The 22489-nt window shown below is 39.1% G+C and overlaps 1 protein-coding gene across 3 annotated transcripts in view; it reads right to left on the bottom strand.

Moving 5' to 3' along the window:
• Positions 1 to 22489, bottom strand: part of ARHGAP10 (Rho GTPase activating protein 10) — a 325048-nt gene that overhangs the window by 24411 nt on the left and 278148 nt on the right. For all 3 annotated transcript variants that reach the window (XM_045466135.1, XM_045466157.1, XM_045466146.1), the window contains one exon: positions 4637 to 4796. In XM_045466135.1, coding sequence (XP_045322091.1) covers positions 4637 to 4796 — 160 coding nt within the window. The remainder of the gene's footprint in view (positions 1 to 4636; positions 4797 to 22489) is intronic.

Genomic DNA, 22489 nt, shown 5'->3' on the forward strand with positions numbered 1-22489 from the left:
CAGTCAAGTAATTTAAAATGCCAAGTAGTTGTCTGTGGGACCTCTATTTGCACAACTCAAACGAAGCAAGTGATTTCATTGATAAGAATACAAATGGTTACCAGTGAGTGCAACACTAAGCCTACAGACGACATGCAGCCCAAGGCTGTAAATGAGAGTGGGAATTTACTGTCAGATGATTTCAAGCAACCAGCATCAAGTCTGGGTAGGCATGAATCTGTTGCACAAGAGGAGCTCTGGGCAGCAACTGGGAAAGATGGGTTAGGACTTTCTTAATATTCAGCATAAACTAAGCCAAGCCTCTAATCAGATGGGACAGAAGGATCTACTGCCTGCCTGGCCTGCCAGAGCACACAATGAACCATACCTTGGGATACCAACATTCCCAGCTACAAAAAACTATTCTATGATGCCGCCATCTTGAAGGTGGGAAAGTGCGCGCACAAAAGGAGTTTGTTCCTTTTCATTTGAAATCTTGGGGGAAGCAGATTGCAATGGCTGCTATTTCTTACAAGAGAATTTCTTTTGGGGCAGGGAACCTAAAAGGATTACTTGTCAAGAACCTGTTCCATCATTTACAATGGAAGAAAATCTGTTTAGAGAAAACTACTTTATTGGAAAAAAAAAAAAAAATGACTTCGGAACATCTGAAATACCTTGACCTATGATGTAATGTCCCCCAAGGAGACTGAGCTAGCAATTCTTCACTGGCAATGAAGTCACCCATCACCTTACTGAGTGTACAGGTAAGTAATAGCTCCAGATTGATTGACTGCAATGAATAATACCCACAAGTCATAAACATCAGCAGAAACCCAAGAAATCCAATTCTGCTGTATTGTTTTCTACCTGTCAGAGGCTACTGCTGTATTTACACACTGCCCCGATCAGAATCTCTGCTGCTGTAGCTTTCCCTCTGCAAATGTGCTTTCCGGCGGCTAGGGTCATGGCATTTCTTTCCAGCTGAGCTACCGGGGTCCTATGTGATCCATATACAGTTGTCGATTTTTCCGGACATGAGATTAGGCAAGTGTATGTTTTGTAATATAGAATCACTACCCTGGATTAAAACCAGGCAGTCCAGGCACTGCCTCCTTTTTTAAAGCCCTCGGTAGAGGTTTAATGACCCCACAGCAATTTTAGTTTCATTAAAAGGAGTCTTGGGGCGCCTGGGTGGCGCAGTCGGTTGAGCATCCGACTTCAGCCAGGTCACGATCTCGCGGTCCGTGAGTTCGAGCCCCGCGTCGGGCTCTGGGCTGATGGCTCAGGGCCTGGAGCCTGTTTCCGATTCTGTGTCTCCCTCTCTCTCTGCCCCTCCCCCGTTCATGCTCTGTCTCTCTCTGTCCCAAAAATAAATAAACGTTGAAAAAAAAAAATTAAAAAAAAAAAAAAAGGAGTCTTAATCAGTATTTACTCAGAGCCTATTCTATTCAATACTGTATAGTTTGTGTGCAGAGATCATGGATTGGAAAAAAAAAAAAAAAAAAGAAAGAAACAAAAACACCACACAATGAGAAACAAATTTACAAATGGTAAGGAAACAAAGAAAAATGCTCTAAAGAGAAAATGGTGAGATTAATTCTGTGAAATTCCTGGAGGAAGAGCTGTTAATCTCTACAAGGAAGAAGGAAGATGGAGCAGAAATGAAACACAGTTACTTTACAGACATTCAGTGATATACAGAAAGAAAGATTTCCAAAAGGAGACCATTTTTATAAATGCATAATGTTCTATTTCTTACTTTAATAACTACGTTAAGATCACTAAAAAGTTCGAAGAGTATAAAACTCAATTTCTATCATCAATAATTTTTATAATCTATCTTGGAATGAGGGAAAGATAGTACTGTGGACTGAATGTTTGTGTCTTTCCAAAATTCGTATGTTAAAATCCTACCTCCTCACATGTGATGCTATTAGGAAGTGGGGTCTTTGGAAAGTAAGTAGAATTCAGTGATTTACTGAGAGTAGAATCCTCATGAATGGAATTAGTGTCCTTATAAGAAGAGTCACAAAGCCAGCAAGCACTCCACAAACTGGAAGCAGGCTCTCACCAGAACCCGGCCATGCAGACACCTTGATCTTGGAAATCTAACTTTTAGAACTGTGGGAAATAAATTTCTGTCATTAAGCAGAAATAAATAAATAAGCTCTCGCAGTATTTTTGTTATTATAGCCTGCACCAACTAAAATACATAAATGGGCAGGCAGGCAGGCAGACACACTGTTGTGAGTATAGAGATACGCATACACATACACATATACCACTTAAATATCAACTAACACTAAAAGGTAAATATTACCTAATACTAGAAGGCAGTATTTTCCCAATGTCCATTATTGGGTATAGACAGAGAAAGATATTTAGAATCTTCCTGTAGCCTACAGAGCTAGAGAAAACTTCTTTAGAGTGGAAACTAAATTAGACCCTAAAGATAAGTCAGATTGCCTTGAGCAAAGAAGGGGGGAGATATTTCAGGCAAAGAGAATCAAAGTATGGGGGAGCCACAGAGGGGGACCTGAAGACAGGAGGACACCATCCCAGACGACGTAAAAGAAAATAAAGTGAAGAAGAGGTATCACTTATCCTGATTACACTCCTCAGGGAAGCTGTTTACAACCACACATGCCTGGAACCAGGGGGAGGGCGGGACATTTGTCTGCATCACCTGGCATTCTGCTAGAAATGCATGCTCAGAGATTGGCCCTCAAACCTCAGGGTCACTCTGGGAAGGGGCCGGCAGTGGGGGCTTCACAAGCCCTCCAGGTGATCCTGATGTGTGCTCAAGCTTGAGATGCATTCCTCGCTTCATGATCAATGTGGACTGGAATATGCTCAGAAGAAAATCCCTCAAAAGACACACAAGGAACACTCTATATAATTCAGAGAAATATACATACATTTTATCCACTACACAGAAAGAACCAAATTCTTGAAGTAGGAGGAAGTCCAAATTATAACACAAATCTTTCCAGACTCGTTTCAGCTACTTATTTTCTCCCCTGCTTTTCGGCCTCTCAGTGTCGGAGTGCTTTCCATGACATTTTAAAATTTGTATGAATAGGAAGCTGGGGAATTCACTCCTCATTTGATTTATGACCAAAAATATCAAGCTCTTCATGTTTCAGGCATGAACGTGCTATGAATTGAGCATTGGCTATATCATGGCTTATAATGTCACTTTCCCACAGAACCACTCCGGAAGAAGTAGGACTGACTAAACTGTTCTCCACTATGATACACACTTACTGAAAGAAATAACTAGAAATCTGGTTTTTGCTTAAACACATGCACATGCACCCACACGCACCCATGCAAATTCTACCCCCAGAGTGCCCAGGATTAGATTCTAGGTTCCTATGTAACCACTTTCACTGGTGCTTGGAGCACTAAAGTGAAAAGAGTATTTTTATTCTGGAAAAAAAAAATAGTAAAAATGACAAGCATGTTCGAGTACTTTGCAATTTAAGTCCACAATACAGTCTTCGGCATTTAAATATATATGTGTTACAATCTTGGGGGGGGGGATAAATCTCATCTGGAGAATGCTTCCATATTTTGAGTTCCACTTGAACTTTCAGTTACATTTTCAAAGTCTTTAGGTCACCCCAAAATTTTAGCATACCAAATGTCTCCCAGCCTTTTAATACTTAATAAGTTCATAATGATTTCATGTGAATCCAGCAGTAACTATAAAAAGCCGAGTAATGTGAGGAACACTTTCCGATTCCATTTAAAGTCCCAAGAATGCCTAGCTAGGGTCAGATGACATCATTATCTCTGACTTATTTTAGGCAACTTTGATTTAAAAAAAAAAAATGTTTTTTAACTTTGAAGACAAGATGCCGAAATACTCTCAAGGCTGAATTGTAAAATGTATTTTCGGATGTAATGTGATTGACTAATCAAGTAATGGCATGTAATTATTAGTGGGATTCTTTTTTTGTTTTTGTTCTCTGAGCATTTGTTTGTAATTTGACACTCTTTTGATGTCCCATCCCTCCACCAATCCGCATTTATTCCACAGCTTGGTCAGCGCAGAAAGACTAACCATGTAGTCAAACCAGGACCATGGTATTGTTTGTTTTGGTATATTTGTCCTAATATACCTGAGCTGATCTGCACACGCCTGGCACTAAGCCAAACTGAGATGACAAAATCAGATATTTCATTCACCAGTTGTCAAGTATGCAGCATGTTATGGAGAAAACAAAGAACACTGGCATAAAGCTCTTGAAAATTCAAACAACTAAAATATCATTCTACTGACAGTTTCAAGAGTCTATTGATCACAATGCACACACTATCCTAGGTCTAAAAGTTTACGCTGCTGGTGAGAGGACATTCCGAGTATCTGAGCAGGACAATAACAAATTTCCTCTGTGCAAGGCAAAACTGCCACAAATTAAACTCAAAACAGATTTGAAACAGCTCCTATCCACTTTTCCACATGGGGAACTCAGAGACGCTGTCAAGAAAGGCCTTTTTCATGTGTCCTGCTCCCTCAGGTGGTCCCACTGATTAGAGAACAGAGGTCCTCAGACCGAACAATTCAGTACCGATGCAGCACATAAACTTCAAAATGAAGGTCCCAGTCCTCCTTCCCTCAGCACCAAAGAGAAACACAGCTACTTACACAGGGGATGCCCAGTCCCCAAAGCTGCCCCCATCTGTGAGAAGGTGGTTTTTGTCTGGTCCAGGAGGCCCGTGGACAGCTGCAGTCGTGGGAGATGGGGAGGAAAGTGAATCTAGATTACTGGTAGGAGTGTCCTCCTTAGAAAGGTTAGGACTGTCACCTAGGGAAGAAAAAAAAAATAACATGAACTTCCAAACAAATACACAGAAGATTGAAAAAAAAAACAAACCACTCCATTAATAATTATATGGCATCATTTGATTATACAATCAAATTAAATCCAAAATTATATTTATAATTTACCCTGAGATTATTCAGGGGTCCTGTCTTTAAATTTTTTGTTTTTGCTTTTAACCAAAAATGCTTAAACTAAATCATGATAGTACATAGAGAGGGATGTTTCCCCCACAAGAAAATACAATAAAATCAGTTCCAATGAAAGATGAAAAACTCAGTTGTGGCCACAATGACTTCCTAATGTCTAAGGAACACAGTTGTAAATAAAGGATAACCTCAGGAACAATTCAGAGCAGTACACCAGCCCCAAAGTGGCCAACCTCTCACTTTCCAGTCACCTGAAGCCTCTTTAAGACACTGCTAGTCACCACTTAGTGCGTAATAAATTAAACAACTCTAAAGGGACCTTGTCTTCTGAGCTGGTGTCTTAGATTACAACTTAATAGTTCAATTTATTAAAATCCCAGACATAGAGAAACTTCCATCTCCCTGTGAAGATTAGGGAGGATGTTATATAAGAATCAGGCCTCTGCAGTGACTGCAGGGATGACTTTAAACCAAAACTAAAAAGCATTTTTTAAATGGATTGCATGATTTATTCATTCACAGAGGACCATTTTATGAAATACATTTAGTATCGTTTGCACACATTATAGGCTGGGGTGGAAAAATGGAGAAGATGAAAAAGAGCTCACATGAGCAGCTGTTTTCCTCAACTGGTCTTCTTACTTTCACGGCACTCCCAGCTACCATAATGTACCTGAACAGCACCTATCAGAGCCTGGACCCGTCGGCCACATTCACAGTCCCCATTAAATATTAACTGCTCCAGGCTGCCTTGCAGAGGCAGAAATATTCTACTAAGAGGCACTGATTTTGCCTTGATTTTATAGATGATGGGTCACAATAGTTGATCAACAACTATCAAGCAGATGATACACAACCTGGAGGGCCAAAACCCAGCCACGGTCCTAGAAGGAAAGCCTGCGTGAACGCCAGGAACAGCAAGGATCTTGCTCTCAGAAAACCATCTTAGATTTCAATCCTACTCATAATGAAGTACAAGAGAAATTCTGGCCTCTGATTAAGCTAGATCCCAAGATGCTAACCTTGAAAATTGATTGTAAGAGATAATTCTTATTTAACTCTGACCCAGCTTACAACTCAGGCGAAGAGAGAGAATCTTAGAAATGGAGATCTAGAAAAGTTGAATTCAGGAAAGTAGGAGTTACAGATGGCAGTGATGGCTGGAAAAAGGAATTCTTTATGGGGGCAGTTAGGAGGGAATGCCAGGATAATCATGGGCAGAAGATTCTGGTAGAGGAGAGTTTTCTGAGCTTTTTCTTTCCTAAGTGTGTCGTCGAGAAAGGTGCGTTGAAACAAGAGATGAATGCAAGCTCTGGCGGCAGGTCTCCTCCCTGGTCTAAGTGCCCCTGTGAAGCCGTGCTCGGTGCCCATTCACAAACGCGGAGCGTAGAAGGCTGGAGGATTCCTCTTTCAGTGAAGTCACTTTTTCCACAGCCCTTCACCACAAAAGTGTCTAGCTAATTGGAGTAACTCAGCCCCACATACGTGGGCCAGTTTTCAGGCAAATAAACCATAACCCGCTGATAGACCACCAGGATTTCCTTCTGATTTATTTTCATTCTGGGACACAGTCCACTTTGAAACTAAAGCTACTTCTCTTTCTATGTCTGCATAGTTCAGATCCATCCAGTTCTGTTCTGCAAATATGCCCAAGAATAAGGGGCTGGAGCTCCAGCTTCCCTGGGAACTCCTGAACATGTACCTGTACAACAGCTGCCAATTCAAGGCTTGGCTAGAAGTAGCAAAATAGGATCAGTTCTGAAGCAGAACAGGATAACCTCAGCAGTGAGTCAGGCGCAAGCAGCTTCCTGGCTTCAGGAGGCTGGATCCTGGCCCTCTGCTCTCTGGGCCTCATGCCCTGTCTCTAGGGCACCGCATGACATAGCAAAAGCAGCAGCAAATGAGAGTCTGGGGCCAGTTATTCCCTGATTCATTCCTACAAGGAGAAACATTTCAATGAGAAGCAACTTTGGGGAAATGGAAAGCAAGGGTCTAGTGTTACTTTCAAAAGATGCCTGAAATGTTTTTACAACCAGATACACTAACTCATCTACATTGCTTCAAATTCTTTTCCCAAGCAGACTGACACAGCACCAACGGTCATTCAACATATTAAATCACATTCTATTAAGAGAATTTCTTTCTCCCTTCCTGCCAAACAGTAGCAATCTGAACCCTCAAGTGAAAAGAATATTGGTAGAAGGGAATATGTTTACACAAACTGATCAAATGAAGAGATACCTCACCCTACTTTCTGTGCACACAGAATTCCTTTCTCCTCCACTGTTCCGGAATGAGCTTATCTACTGGAGAATCACTGCATTTGAGGAAAAAGGCACATAAGCATTAAATACTTACAACCATTTCTGAAGCCTTAGTTCCCCCAAATCAAACTATGACTTTTTAACTAGTATGAATATAATAAAACTTATTCCAAAAACAAAACAAAACAGAACAAAACTCTCCCTTCAATGATTTCTGGAATAAAGGTTTTGAACCCTATGAAACGAATTTGTACTTGAGAATTAAGGTTGGATACTCTCATTGTTTCTCACCTTCCATTTCTTTGGAGTGTCACATACCTGTTCCCTTAGGTGTTACCCTTTAACAGGCACCTACAGGCAGACAAATCACCTGTGAGTAACAAGACTGTTCCGGTAAGTGAGCAGAATGGTGCTGAAGGGCTTGTGTTATGAACAGACTCTGAGATAAGAAACTCACCAGAAATAGAACTACCACCACCTAGAAGAGAAAATGACTTCTTCACAGCATCCAGCTTAATTGCCACCTTCTCCACAAAGCACTTGCCAACTGCCTTTTCTGCCTCTTCTCTCCTCTCTCACAACTATCAGCAGCAACCAAGTTGGCATTCACTAATGCCACGACCTGGTTTTAATTCCCCATTTCCATTATGCATGTTTTGAGGGTGGAGACTAAGGCCTCAGTCTTGGTAATCCTTAGAGAACATAATGCAGGGCCAGGCAAACCAGAAATCTTCAGGAAACACTGTGGATTCACTGCCATGTGGAATATTATGAATACGGAAAGCCAGTGCCTCTAGGAATTGAAGAGGAGAAAACCAAATCTGCAAACCTCAAAGTATTGTTAAAAAAATCAGCACAAAGCTTCCAATTATCATCTTCTCCCCTTTCAAGCCACAGATATCTTTCACCCTCTTTATTCAATCAACAAGCATTTACTAGGCTTCTACTTACATACAAGGCACACCACAGATGCTTAGTTATAAAGGTGAAGAATCAGGGATGCCTGATTTGCAGCAACGCGGATGGAACTGGAGGGTGTTATGCTGAGTGAAATATGTCAGTCAGAGAAGGACAGATATCATATGTTTTCACTCATATGTGGATCTTGAGAAACTTAACAGAAGACCATGGGGGAAGGGAAGGAGAAAAAACAGTTACAAGCAGAGACGGAGGGAGGCAAACCATAAGAGAGTCTCAAATACAGAGAACAAACTGAGGGTGAATGGGGGGGTGAGGAAGAAGGGAAAATGATTGATAGGCATTGAGGATGAGCACTGGGTGTTGTAGGTAAGCAATGAACCACAGGAATCTACCCCAAAATCCAAGAGCACACTTTACACATTGTATGTTAGCCAATTTGACAATAAATTATATTTTAAAAACAATAAAATAAAATAAATAAAATAAATAAAATAAAATAAAATAAATAAAATGTGAAGAATTAGTCCTTAAACCAAAGGTGCTCACAGTACAGTGCAGAAGACAGTCAGGTAAAGACAGACACAACAGGAGGTGGTGTCGGTCGTATTATGATTGTATCAAGGAGCTTTGAGACCCAGAAAAAGAAGTTTCCAACTCTGCCAGTGGTAGAGGGAGAAAGGCAACAGGAAAAGGAAGAAATTATTGCCAAACTTGCATGGAAAGAACCCGACAGAGAAAATATCAAGGTTGCGAGCATAGAATCAAGAGAGAATGTGGCAGTTTCCAGAGCCACAGGTAGCTGGATTTGGCTGGAGAATAAGATCAGAGGCAGAAAATGAGAGTACGAAGTGGGGTGTTATATATAACCTTAGGGTATCTGACTTTGTTCCATAGTCATTGGGAAGTTACTGCAGGAATGAAGCAGGGAAGTGACATGATCCAGAGAATGGACTCAAGAGATATTCAGTACTGGGGCACTTGGGTGGCTCAGTCGATTAAGCCTCCAACCCTTGATTTCAGCTTATGTCATGATCTCATGGTTCATACGATTGAGCCCCATGTCAGCTCTGCACTGACAGCATGGAGCCTGCTTGGGATTCTCTCTCTTCCTCTCTCTCTACCCCTCCCCGACTCACACACAAGTGCACATGCACATGCTCTCTGTCTCTCCCTCTCTCAATATAAATATTAAAGAGAGATATTCAGTAGTACAGTCACTAGAACTCTGTGAATAAGGTGAAGGGTGAGAGAGGAGCCTAAGATGACTCTCAAGTTCTTGACTTAGGCAACTAGATGAATGGTAGAATTATTACCTGAAATAGGGAATAAAAAGCAAGGAGGGAATTGGGTGTGAGAGATCATAAAACTAGTTGCAGACATCTTGGGCTGGGCTGGAGGTGTCAATAAAAAAATCCAGGTGAAAATAGCCAGAGAAGAGTTGGTTATACACTCCAGAGCTCAGAAAAGAGGTCTGCGACAGTTACTGTGGGGTGTGTGTGTATGTGTGTGTGCACACGCGTGTGTGTTCTGAGTGTCATGGAGGTAGAACTGAAGTCATGGTATTGGAAGAAGACAAAGGAAAGCTGCAGAAAAGTAAGAGAACCTTGGAGGAACCTCAGCTGTAATGATCAGGCTTCTCCTTAAAGCAAGATTATTGGTGGTGGTGGTGGTGGTGGTGGTGGTGGTGATGATTGTTGCTGTGATTATTAAGATAAATACAGAGAAGTGTTACTTTGCAAATATTTAGGATTCCCTCACAGACATATGTTTTCATTAAAATTGGGCAAAATAGCATGTAAGAGGACATACCTTTCATGATAGCTACTACATTTCACTATTAGTCTGATTTTTTTTTTTTTTATGACCCTGAGTACATGAACAAGGGTTTTACTTTCATGATAGACTAAAACTTCAAAGACTGGCAGAAAATTAGAGCTAGAGGAGGAAACAAGAACTTGATAGTTCTACCATATCTAACAACATAAGAGGACGCTCATCTCCTTAATTTTAATAGATGGATAAGCTTTTACTTTAGTGGTTGAACTTCCTTGTTCTGATGATGACAAATGATTCTCTCCATTCATCTCTGGCCATTTCACTTAATTAGAACTGCTTCTGTATTGTTGGAGGAAAAAAGGCTTTGAGTTTTCCCTTCCATTTCATTTCCCTTTCATTTCTTTTTTGTCTTCCTCTCAAATGGATTTTGTAACTGTTAAGAAGTCAGGGATAGTTCCCTTTGAATCTCTTACCTGCTGTTTTCCACTTAGCCTAAAATGTTTGCATACATTATGAAACCACAGAAACTTTGTTATTCCTCAGAAATGGATTGTCTCCCTAGTAGCAAGAATATTCCACGTTTTTCTTGCTTAAACATCCTGGTTTATGTATTCGCAGATAAGAAAGAAAAGGAAAGGGGGACCGAAAAGAGGAAAGAAAAAAGCATAGAAAGAAAAGATCCAGTATCCTAACCGAACTTGAACTTAACTCCAGCAAGCCTCACAGTTGTGCTTCTGGGTTACCTGCCACCACCACAGCTACACAGGTACACAAATATGCCACCTGTCAGTCAGGATAGTCACAGGTACTTCTAAGTCTCAAACAGTTCATCACTAGGATCAAAGAAACATTTACTGAGAATAAAGTAACTATACTTTTAACACCACAGTAATGCTTCTACAATAAAGGTCAGTCAGGAAATTTCCAGGCAAGAAGGCAATGAAATTTTAAGTAGAACCCACCCCTCCCTCCCACATACACTGCTACCACCACCACCAAAATGATAAAATAACATTTAAAAAATATCTAAATAAAAAGACATAACTGCATTCAAAAATATGTTAAACCTATCTATGGAACAGAATGGAAACAGAGCTTCAGAGGTCAGTGGGAGCATAAGCCAAAGGATTACTGACTCCAGGACCTATTGAAACCAGCAGAACCAGACAGACATTTAAATCCTGTGGTGTCCCAAGTACAACACACCTACGATACACCAGGCATGGGGCAGGGGGCTGGAACCAGGTTCTCCATGTGGAACTGGGGGTTAGGAGATGTTCTCCAAACTATACGGAAACAAATAATCTATGACCAAGTTCCCCACTCAGCAGGGAAACTAGATTTGACATGCCTACCCCTCCCATCTCCAGGATGTGATTTATGAGCAGGGATAATAAGACCTGGTTCTGAACCAAAGCACTTAGGTTGAGGCAAGAGCCAGAAAGGGAGTAGGAAAAAAAGGAGCAGAAAGAAGGAGGTTCCCACTCATCACAGCCACGAGTACACACACAAAATCCTCATTCACAATGGACTTATACAATTTCTAGAATGCAAAGAAAACTAAGATAGCAAACTCAACAAATAAAAAAATTCAGATATTTAGAGATCTGTAATATAGAAAAGAAGTGAAATTGCCAACACCCTGGTCGCAAAAGAAGAAATAAATCGAGATTTAAAGAAATAACCACTAACTCCTCAAAATTAAAGGATCTTCAGAGACCTCAATTCAAAAAATTCAGAGTGCCAAACAGGGGAATAAAGAAAATATTACACAATGGAAAGACATGCCATGCTCATGGATTGGAAGAACAAATACTGTTAAAATGTCTAAAAGCTTTCTACACAGTCAATGCAATTCCTATCAAAATACCAATAGCATTTTTCACAGAGCTAGAAAAAACAATCCTAAAATTTGTATGGAACCACAAAAGACCCCAAATAGCTAAAGCAATATTGAAAAAGCAAAGCAAAGCTGGAGGCATCACTATTCCAGACTTCCAAGTTATATTACAAAGCTGTGATAATAAAAAAATATGGTACTGGCACAGAAACAGGTACATAGACCAATGGAACAATATAGAAAAGCCAGAAATAAACCCACAATTATGCATTCAATTAATCTTTTTTTTTAACATTAATTTTTGTGAGAGAGAGAGAGAAAGAGAGCGTGCGCACGCGAGTAGGTAAGGGGCAGAGAGAAGAAAGAGACACAGATTCCAAAGCAGGCTCCAGACTCTGAGCTGTCAGCACAGAAACTGATGTGGGCTTGAACCCACGAACCGAGAGATCATGACCTGAGCCGAAGTCAGACACTTAACTGACTGAGCCACCCAGGTGCTCCGGTCAATTAATCTTTGACAAAGCAGTCAAGAATAGCCAATATGCAAAAGACAGTCTTTTCAGCAAATGGCGCAGGGAAAACTGGACAATAACATGCAAAAGAAAGAAACTGGACCACTTTCTTACATCATACACAAAAATAAATTCAAAATTCATTAAAGGCCTAAACATAAAACATAAAACATAAAAATCCTGGAAGAAACCATAGGCAATAACTTCTGTGACATTGGCCAAAGCAACTTTTTTCTAGATAGGTCTCCTGAGGGAAGGGAAACAAAAGAAAAAATAAACTATTGGGAGTACACCAAAATATAAAACTTCTGCACAGCAAAGGAAACAATCAAGAAAACTAAAAGGCAACCTGCAGAATGGGAGATTATTTGCAAATCATATATCTAATATATATAGAATATATAAAGAATTTATAAAACTCAATACCCAAAAAAAACAAACAATCCAATTAAAATATGAGAAAACATGAAATATTTCTCCAAAGAAGACATCCAGATAGCCAACAGACACATGAAAAGATGCTCATCATCACTTACCATTAAGAAAATGAAAATCAAAACCACGATGAAATACCTCACACCTGTCAGAATGGCTAAAATCAACAACACAATAAAACAACATGTGTTGGCAAGAATGTGAAGAAAGGGGAACATTCCTGCACTGTTGGTAGGAATGCAAACTGGTGTAGCTACTGTGGAAAACAGTACAGAGGTTCCACAAAAAGTGAAAATGGAGCTACCCTACAATCTAGCAATCACTACTGGGTATTTACCCTATGAATACAAAAACACTAATTCAAAGGAAGACATGCACTCCTATGTTTATAGCAGTATTATTTATAATAACCAAGATATGGAAGCAGTCCAAGTGTTCATTGATTCAGGAATGGATAAAGAAGACATATATCTATATCTATAGATATAACTATAGATACCTATATATTTATATAGGTATATTTATATATATATTTATATATATATTATATATGTATTTATATATATCTGAATATATATATATATATATATATATATATATATATAATGGAATATTATTTAGCCCAAAAAAGAGTAAAATCTTGTCATTTCCAACAACATGGATGCAGCTAGAGAATATAATGCTAAGCAAAGTAAATAAGTCAGGGAAAGACAAATACCGTATGATTTCACTTTTATGTGGAATTTAACAAACAAAACAAATGAGCAAAGAGATAAAAAAGGGGGAGAGAGACAAACCAAGAAAACACTCTTAACCTTAGCAAACAAACTGAAGTTGGAGAGGGGGTTGGGGGATGGATTAAATAGGTGATGAGCATAGGGTGTCGTATGGAAGTGTTGAATCACTGTATTGTACACGTGAAACTAATATAACACTATATGTTAACTGGAATTAAAATTAAAACTTAAGGGGCGCCTGGGTGGCGCAGTCGGTTGAGCGTCCGACTTCAGCCAGGTCACGATCTCGCGGTCCGGGAGTTCGAGCCCTGCGTCAGGCTCTGGGCTGATGGCTCAGAGCCTGGAGCCTGTTTCCGATTCTGTGTCTCCCTCTCTCTCTGCCCCTCCCCCGTTCATGCTCTGTCTCTCTCTGTCCCAAAAATAAATAAACATTGAAAAAAAAAAATTTAAAAAAAAAAAAAAAAATTAAAACTTAAATAATAAAACATTTCACATAAGATACATTTTTGCAAAATTTAAGACTATCAAATACAAAGAAAAAACAAAAAAAGCATCCTGATAGAGCAGATTATACAAAAAACAAACCAGATTGACATCAGAGTTCTCAACAGCAACTCTGAATGCACAATAATGAAGTAATATATTTTTTCATGTTTATTTATTTATTTAGAGAAGGAGAGAGAGAGAGAGAATGAGCAGGGGAAGGACAGAGAGTGTCTCAATCAGGCTCTATGCTGCCAACACAGAGCCTGACATGGGACTCGCACCCACAAACCATGAGATCATGACCTCAGCCAAAACTAAGAGTTGGACCCTTAACCAACTGAGCCACCCAGGAACCCCATGAAGTAATATTTTTAAACCATTAAAGAATTTTGAGCAAGTAATTATATATTCAAAATGCCAAACAGCCATTCAAATGTGAGGCCACAATAAACATATTATTATATATAAAAACACCCAAGGTTTGCCACACAAAGAACTACACTGATAACATTCTTAAAGAAAATATTAAAGTGTTTAAATCAAAGAAGTAATGTGAAATGTTCAACAAACTTGATAATGCTATTGTTAACTTTTTAAAACTCTAGGACAAAAGAAAAGTTAAAAACATAATGAAAATGATCCAGAACAAAAATTCTGGAAAATACCACGTGGTGGGGGGAATGTAGCCCAGAGCAGAAGAGAGTGCATTAAATTACTTGTCTTATTAGGGGTAGAGAGAGCAACACATATAATTAAGAAACCAAGAGATAAATGAGATAAGTCCCAAAATAAGAGCAATCACCTTAGCAACAAAAACAGAATATTGGAAACAGAAGAACATTTGTGTGTTTTTTGGAGGAAAAAGAAAGAAAAGGCATATCAAAGTTTATTAAATAAAAATTATAAGATAATAGAAATCCTAACACAATGGTAAATACAGTAACAGAACTGGATTAAAATTAACAGTTAAAAGACAGTGACTTTCAGGGGCACCTGGGTAGCTCAGTTGGTTAAGCACCCGACTCTTGATTTTGGCTCAGGTCAGGATCTCGCGGTTTTTGAGTTCAAGGCCCTCCGCTGACAGTGCAGAGCCTGCTTGCAATTCTGTCCCTCCCCCTCCCCCATGTGTGTGTGTGTGTGTGTGTGTGTGTGTGCGCGCGCGCGCGCGAGCGCTCTCTCTCTCAAATAAACAAACTTTAAAAAAAAGAAAAAGACAGTGACTTTCCAAATATATTTTTTTGTCCAACAATATGTTGACTACCAAAAAAAACATGCTTAAAACAAAAGGTTGAAAGTAAAAAACATTAACATGTGCTAGGCAAATATTAAGACAATGATCTTAAATTACATGAGAGACAGAGTCATGGTAAAGGGACAAGATGATCCAACAAGAAAATAAGCACCTAATGATATAAGCCTTAAGCAACAAGTAGAACTGTAAGGAAAAACAGAAAAAGCAACAATTGTTATTGGAGACGTTAACACACTCCTCTCAGATCTACTATCATCAGGCAGGCCAACAACAAAAACAAAACAGAGTCAACATTACAAAGGTGATCTGTTACACACACACACACACACACACACACACACACACACACACACTTCGCAATAAGCAGAGGATACATATTCTTTAAGAACACATAGAATAACAACAACAAAGCAGGAACAGACCCATAAATACAACTGATGGTTGCCAGGGGAATGAGGTAAGAGGATGGGCAAAACGGGTGAAGGGAAATAGGAGGTTCTGGCTTCTGGTTACGGAATGAGTAAGTCATGGGGATGAAAGGTACACAGCATAAGAAATACAATCAGTGGTATTACAATAGTGATGTAATGGGACAGATGGTAGCGACACTACTGATGAACACAGCATAATATGTAGACCTGTGGAATTACTAAGTTCTATACCTAAACTAATGTAACATCGTGTATCAATGATACTTCAATAAAAAAAAAAAACACATAGAATATTTTTGAAGGAAGATTAAAGTCTTAAATACCAAAGATTGAATATTATATATACTGTCTTCTCAGATCAAAATTGCAAACTATTTATAACTTCATAGACAAAAGGACAGATTTTATAATTTCCATATGTGGGAAAACTAAATATGGTTAAAAAAGAAAATCCTAATGCAAATTTTGGAAAATTTAGAATTCAATGATAATAAAAACATTTCGTATCAAAATTTGCAAAACATGGCAAAATAATATCAATGAGAACTTTATAGCTCTAAAATGTTTACTGGGAAACAAAAAGGTTCACAACACTTTTATGCCGATTTTAAATAGACATTTTTCCAAAATAGTGATAGTCAACAGTCATATGACTGTTTAAACGGTCAAACTAAATTTAGTTCGGGTAAACTGTCAATAAAACTAAAATTTACCAAAATATATTTGTTGTATTTTCTTTATCATACTGCACTGATTCAACAAGGCTCACTTATATATTATAATTAATGTAAACAAGGTATACCAAAAAGTAAAAAGCTAATATTCTTAACTATTATTGTCATCAGTTATTGGCATTAAGACTTTCTGGGGGAAAAAAAAATCTCCAAAGTCACAGTGGAAATCAATGAGAAAATGTGACTAGACAAATAAAAACTCATCCTAAGTACAGAGAAATAAGACTCATGACTAAACATGATCTATTACACTTTTGAGGGTGACTTTAATCAAAATTAGGTGGACTCTTTCAGCAGAAGGGGGTGAACAAAGCTGCTGTGGTTAATATCCTTCTCTTGGGCCTGGATCCATTTTCTTGTCATTCTTTATTTTCTATCTTTTAAAATAGGGCTGCCCAGTAATAAATAACCAGTATGGTCTTGCTTAGAGTATTTTGACTTCTTTTCCCAATTGGTGTCTCTTCTCTAATGACACTGTACCCAAGGAAGACTTAAGAACCAAACATTCAGGCTTTATGACCGATGCTGAGGAGGGCTGAGCAGGTGGCAAAGAGAGAAAAGATATCCTCAAGAATAAACATCTGTCACAGACGCAGACAGACAACAGCTTTGGGAACTAAGCTGTTGGGACAAGGCTGAAAGTGGAAGGGAATTACAAATGCTGCAGTAGGAAGTTTCGTTTGTTTGTTTTGCTAACTTATATAAGCCTGTTCAAAACACAACCTTTGAACGAAGCAGGGACATAGTCACGCCGCCCTAGTTTCCAACATGTGGCAGATATTATGACATCAATAAAATCCCTTTCGAGCCACAGACATCTTTCCTCCTAATGTTACACAGGACGTAAAGTGTACTGAAAAGGAGAGGGATGCCCTGTATCAAATACAGTACTCCCAAATCTATTTCCAGTATTTTCTGACATAATTCCTACTTCATTAAAAAGTAGTCTGAGTTGCTATATTTCACCATGTCAAAAAACAGATTCTAATGCTGCCCTGACTGGTGTAAATTAGAATAAGCCTAAATTTGTTTTCCCTCCCCTCGGGTCAGTATGCTGTTAGACTTGGCATTGTAAATAAAACCTAATGCTGAACAAAAAATATGGAAGTGACTTGTATAAATAAAGCTAAATAAGTCCAGGAGCTGGTGAGAAGCTTCAGATATAGGAAACAGTAGAAGGAAAACATTTTCCACCGATCTTCATAAAACCAACATAACAGATGGAAGGGGGGCCAACAATGGAATTTTAAGGCCAAGAGCAATCAAAGAATTCATTACTGATTCAGTGCAGGGGAACAGTTAGCATGCATTAAGCAGAGCTGTTCTCTGAAAAGTGTTAAACGCAGGTTCAAACTATACTACTTGACTCATGAGAAATAAGACGTCCTAGAATTGCACACTGGATCAGGATAATGACCCATCTAGGGTAGAATTCTACTTTTAATAAAGACAGCCAAAGACAATCTAGTTGTCCACGGCCTCACATTTTCTATCCAAGTCTTAGAAGTACATCATTATGTCTACTTGCTCTCAGATCACTGGGTGAAATCATTGCAGACAGTGAAAAATCCAACAGTTCCAGCTCTGAGTAAGGAGTGTGACTTCCAGAGTGGTTCACTGTTACATTACTGCTCCAAAGGCAGGGTTTTCAGTTTCATCCAGTGTTTTTTGTTTTTGCACCTTGTCCTTAGCACTAGCATTCCCAGAATTATTGATTTGCAGACATCAGGGTGGCAAGATACCCAGAATAATCACATCATATTATCTTATACATCAGCTTTCCTTAACTGGAAAAATAGACACACGCACACACACAGCTCCTTTCTTAAACTAATTAGAATAACAGAGATAGGTTAAGAAACTCAAAGTTTGACTTTAAAATTGAACTTTTTGAAATGCTAATGTAATTGGATATTCTTTTTAAAAAGAGCAAATCCACCCCTACCTTTCAAAGGCAATTCTTCTTAACCATCCATAGAGTGGAAAGTGGTAAATGATTACTGTTGGTAAAGTTTAGGTTCTTTGATCAGAAAATCTTCCCTAAGTCTTACATTAGGGAAAAAGGGGGAGGAGGCCTAAGAAATTAACCGTGCCAAATGCCCATTAAGGAAAGAAAGCTAATTGTGTTTCTCAGCAGTGGGAGGTGCACTGAGACAGGTTATAACTGCCAAGTGGAAGGAAAGGTTCCTCAAGTCCCACTTACCCAAATTCTCAGTTCTGCTACAAGTTAAAGCAATGTCATGCTGGGTAGGGGGCAAGATGTCCCAATTCCTCTCATTTCATTTTGCCCTCGTCCAACAAGACAAACGATAATGGGAACCTTAATGAAGCTAAATAACATGCAGATTAATGACAGTCAGTGGCTAAATGAGAAGAAATCACTTGGGTAATACAATTTCTTTATCTGAAACTGTGTCTAGGAAAGGTTATCTCAACAGAATAACCTCCTACTCTCAATCCCAAAAGCAAAACAAAACAAAACTATATACAGATATGCATCTCCCAAAAAGATTATGTAAGAGGGAAAAGGCAACTCCTGAACTCTAAATTAATGCATCACATTAAGGCATAAAAAGATGTAATGAAGTAGCCATAAAATTATACAGCAAATTTTATTTTCTGTTGCCCAAAGATTTAAAAAATGAAGTACGATGATTGCCCCCCAAATCTACCACACAGCTAAGATACACCAAACGTGTATGCCAGGAGAAGCTCATGAGGGAATCAGCTGTGTTAATATCACATGACATAAAACATAAGACCCCATTATAACGTTATAGCAGCAGCTAATAGGCATTAGGTTACAACTCCAGGAACCACCTCTACCACTTGCAAAGGTCGATGGAAGTCTGTAGCAATTCAATTATAAAGTGAATAAGACCGGTTCAGTTGCAATGTCAATAGAAGTCAAAGCAAATTGCTTTACTCTGTAAAGCAGAGAGCATTTTTACAACATCATCACAGTCCTGAGGTATTATTTACAGACTCAGATTTCTGCCTACATAAACAAACAAAAAATATAACAACCATGTACTATTATCCCTAGGAACCAAAAAGTAATCAGATACTGAATCAAACTGTCTTCCATAAACTTCTGAGGAAGCCTGACACTTTGACAGCTCAGGAAATTTACATCACTGCTCAGAACACAAACTCCAGTCCAGCTGAGACAATGAGGGCTGCTGGACTCCTGGCTATTTACCTGTCTTCCTCCCCTGCCAGCTGCCTCACCTAAGGAATGTTAATTATCATCAAAGGCCAAATTAAGACACTAGAAACCAATATGCCTAGGCATTATGCTTGACAAAAATAAAAGACTGAGTTACATTTTCTTTCAAAGGATACTGTATATGAAAATATATTTGAAGCCCTCTACTTCATACATGAAGCCCTCAGCAAATAAGCTCAAATTCTTGAGTATTTACAAAACAGTGGGTGGTTTACAACCCTTAACTCATATATTCTTGGCAAAAAAAAAAAAAAAATCACGTGAAATTTTATTGCCCCAAACTTGTGAGGCTTGGGGGCGAATTTGCCATAATCATAAAAGAGAGAAAGCACACAGATTTAAATCCAGCTTACTTAATTTTTTTTAATGTTTCTTTTTGAGAGAGTGAGACAGATGCAAGTAGGGGAGGGCCAAAGAGAGAGGGAGACACAGAATATGAAGCAGGCTCAGGCTCCGAGCTGTCAGCACAGAGCCCGATGCAGGGCTCGAACTCACAAATCGTTGAGATCATGACCTGAGCTGAAGTAGGTGGCTTCACGAATTGAGCCACCGAGGTGTCCCCAAATCCAGGTTACTTTAAATCCAAACTTCACCACAAACAATTCTACCAGTCAATACAACTCTTTGCTACCTAAGTCTTTCCAGTGATAGCGATCCCCAAGATGCTAGGACAATGTGGCTCTGAGGCAGCAGCCCAGGTAGAAGGTGAAATATATTAAATCAAATGGGAAACCACTAAGCAGCAAGAGCCCTCCATTCTCACAGTGGCACCAGTGAAGTCTGTCCAAGTCAGCTCTTGCCGGAACAATGGCATAGGAACAACGGCATACGCTTCTTGCTAGGGAATCTGCTTCATTCTTTCCACTTCAAATCTTAAACTTACACTTAGCACACTAAATACCGAGCACAGCTTGCATCAGTGTTAAGCTGAAACTTCTGTGACTTCAACACATAGATATTTATATATTTATGTGGTATATACTTATGTGATATATATATATATTCATGTGTTTATATGCATGTGTGTATAACAATATGGTGCATAAAAGTAATATGTACAAATATGTATAACAATATTTGTGTATGACAAGTAATATGTATGTGTGTATGACAAGTAACCAGTAATATAGGAAAAAGAATTACAGGTATGTATAAAGAAGAAAACCATGACTCTCATCCTTTAAGTATAACCACTGTCATAACTGATTAATATGCTTCCAGATTTATTTCTATACTTATACATGTACTTACACAATTTTTCCTCTAGAAGTGAGATTATTCTGAAATTTCTGTTTACAGCTTGCTTTTATTCACTTGAAAGCATACCATGTGTATTATCTTTTTTAATAAATTTTTTTAATGTTTATTTTTGAGAGAGAGAGAGAGCGTGCGCGCGCACGAGCAGGGAAGACACAGAATCCAGAGCAGGCTCCAAGCTCTGAGCTATCAGCATAGAACCCAACGCGGGGCTTGAACTCATGAACCATGAGCTCACGACCCGAGCCAAAGTCAGCCACCTAACCAACTGAGCCACCCAGGCACCGTCCCATATGTATGATTTCTGGGAAAACATTTTTACTATCATCTGAAGGCTGGAAGTGTGTGTGGTTAGTAAGGGGCTTCCACCATATACTTGAGTTGGGCTATAGAACACAGGGCCCTCTTAGGAATACATCTGTACAACAGAACACATCGAATACTATACAGCAGTGAAAAGGGGGGGAAGGAAAGCCCCCTGTAGAAACATGAAAACCAACAGTGAGTACATTATAATTTTTTTTTTAATTCGGTACAACTGGCTGTTGGGTGAAGAAGGTAAGAATATATTCATATCTGCTTCTAAATACGTAACGGATTCTGGAAGGATGGGTGAGAAACAACAGGTTAACCATGTGAAACCACTGCTCTGCAATCATTTCTGATGCACACAAACACCAATTTCACATGGCATGATCCTACTAACGGTGGTCAGCAATCCAATTTGGATCTCAACTCTGAAATGATTTAAGAAACTGTAGGTTGAACTACATGAAATTCCTGATGCTTTAGTACTTTTGACTTAATGAAAAAGAATTTTTTTGAAATTGCTGATATTAGATAACTTTGGAACCCAAAGATGGCACTTCCATGTGGCTCAAGCCAGTACCGTCAGTGATTGCAGATGCCCTGTGCAGGTGCAGCCGGGTGAGGGGAACGAGCTGACAGGATGGAGCAGACACTTGTCACTACATCATTGTATACTTTTTTTGGTTTCAAACCAAGGAACCTATTACCTATTGTAATTTTTTAAATAAAAGGAAGAACAAAGAGGGAAAAAAAATACCAGCAAAATCCAATATATTCAGGCAGCATCAAATTGCTGATTGCATTCCCTTTACACATCTCTAACAACCCGCTGAAGCACCAGGTACCTGAGAGATCTGCATTACAGCTAACGCAAGAGCAGGTAATTGTCCATTTTGGTAAATGGTTGCATAAACCACATGAAAATAAACATGTCACTGAAATAAAATGACTGCTCCTCCCTCTCCCCCTCCCAGAAAAATGAGCACCCCCTTTTCTCTTGGAGGGCCCATTTCTGTCACCGTGCATTGTGCCCCAGGTTTACAACCTTACACATCTCTGGCTCTCTCTTCACCTGCATCTCCTTCAGTAAGACCATTATTCTGATTCCAGTACTTTCTTACAATGAGAAAAGAATCATTCCTAAAATTAAAAAAGAATAAACTGACATACTGTTTGAAATGCAGAGCATCTCTGAAAAGACTCAGAGGCAAACAGGCCATGTCTATGGACTCCAGGGAAGAGAAGATGTCACTGCAGCACTTGTGTTCAGCACACTAGCAGCGTGGAAAAGGGGCCAGGCTGTGGGATTGCACTGCCTGGGTTCAATCCTGGCATTGTCACTGGCC

The sequence above is a fragment of the Leopardus geoffroyi genome, chromosome B1, assembly GCF_018350155.1.
Source record: "Leopardus geoffroyi isolate Oge1 chromosome B1, O.geoffroyi_Oge1_pat1.0, whole genome shotgun sequence".
Classification (NCBI taxonomy): domain Eukaryota; kingdom Metazoa; phylum Chordata; class Mammalia; order Carnivora; family Felidae; genus Leopardus; species Leopardus geoffroyi.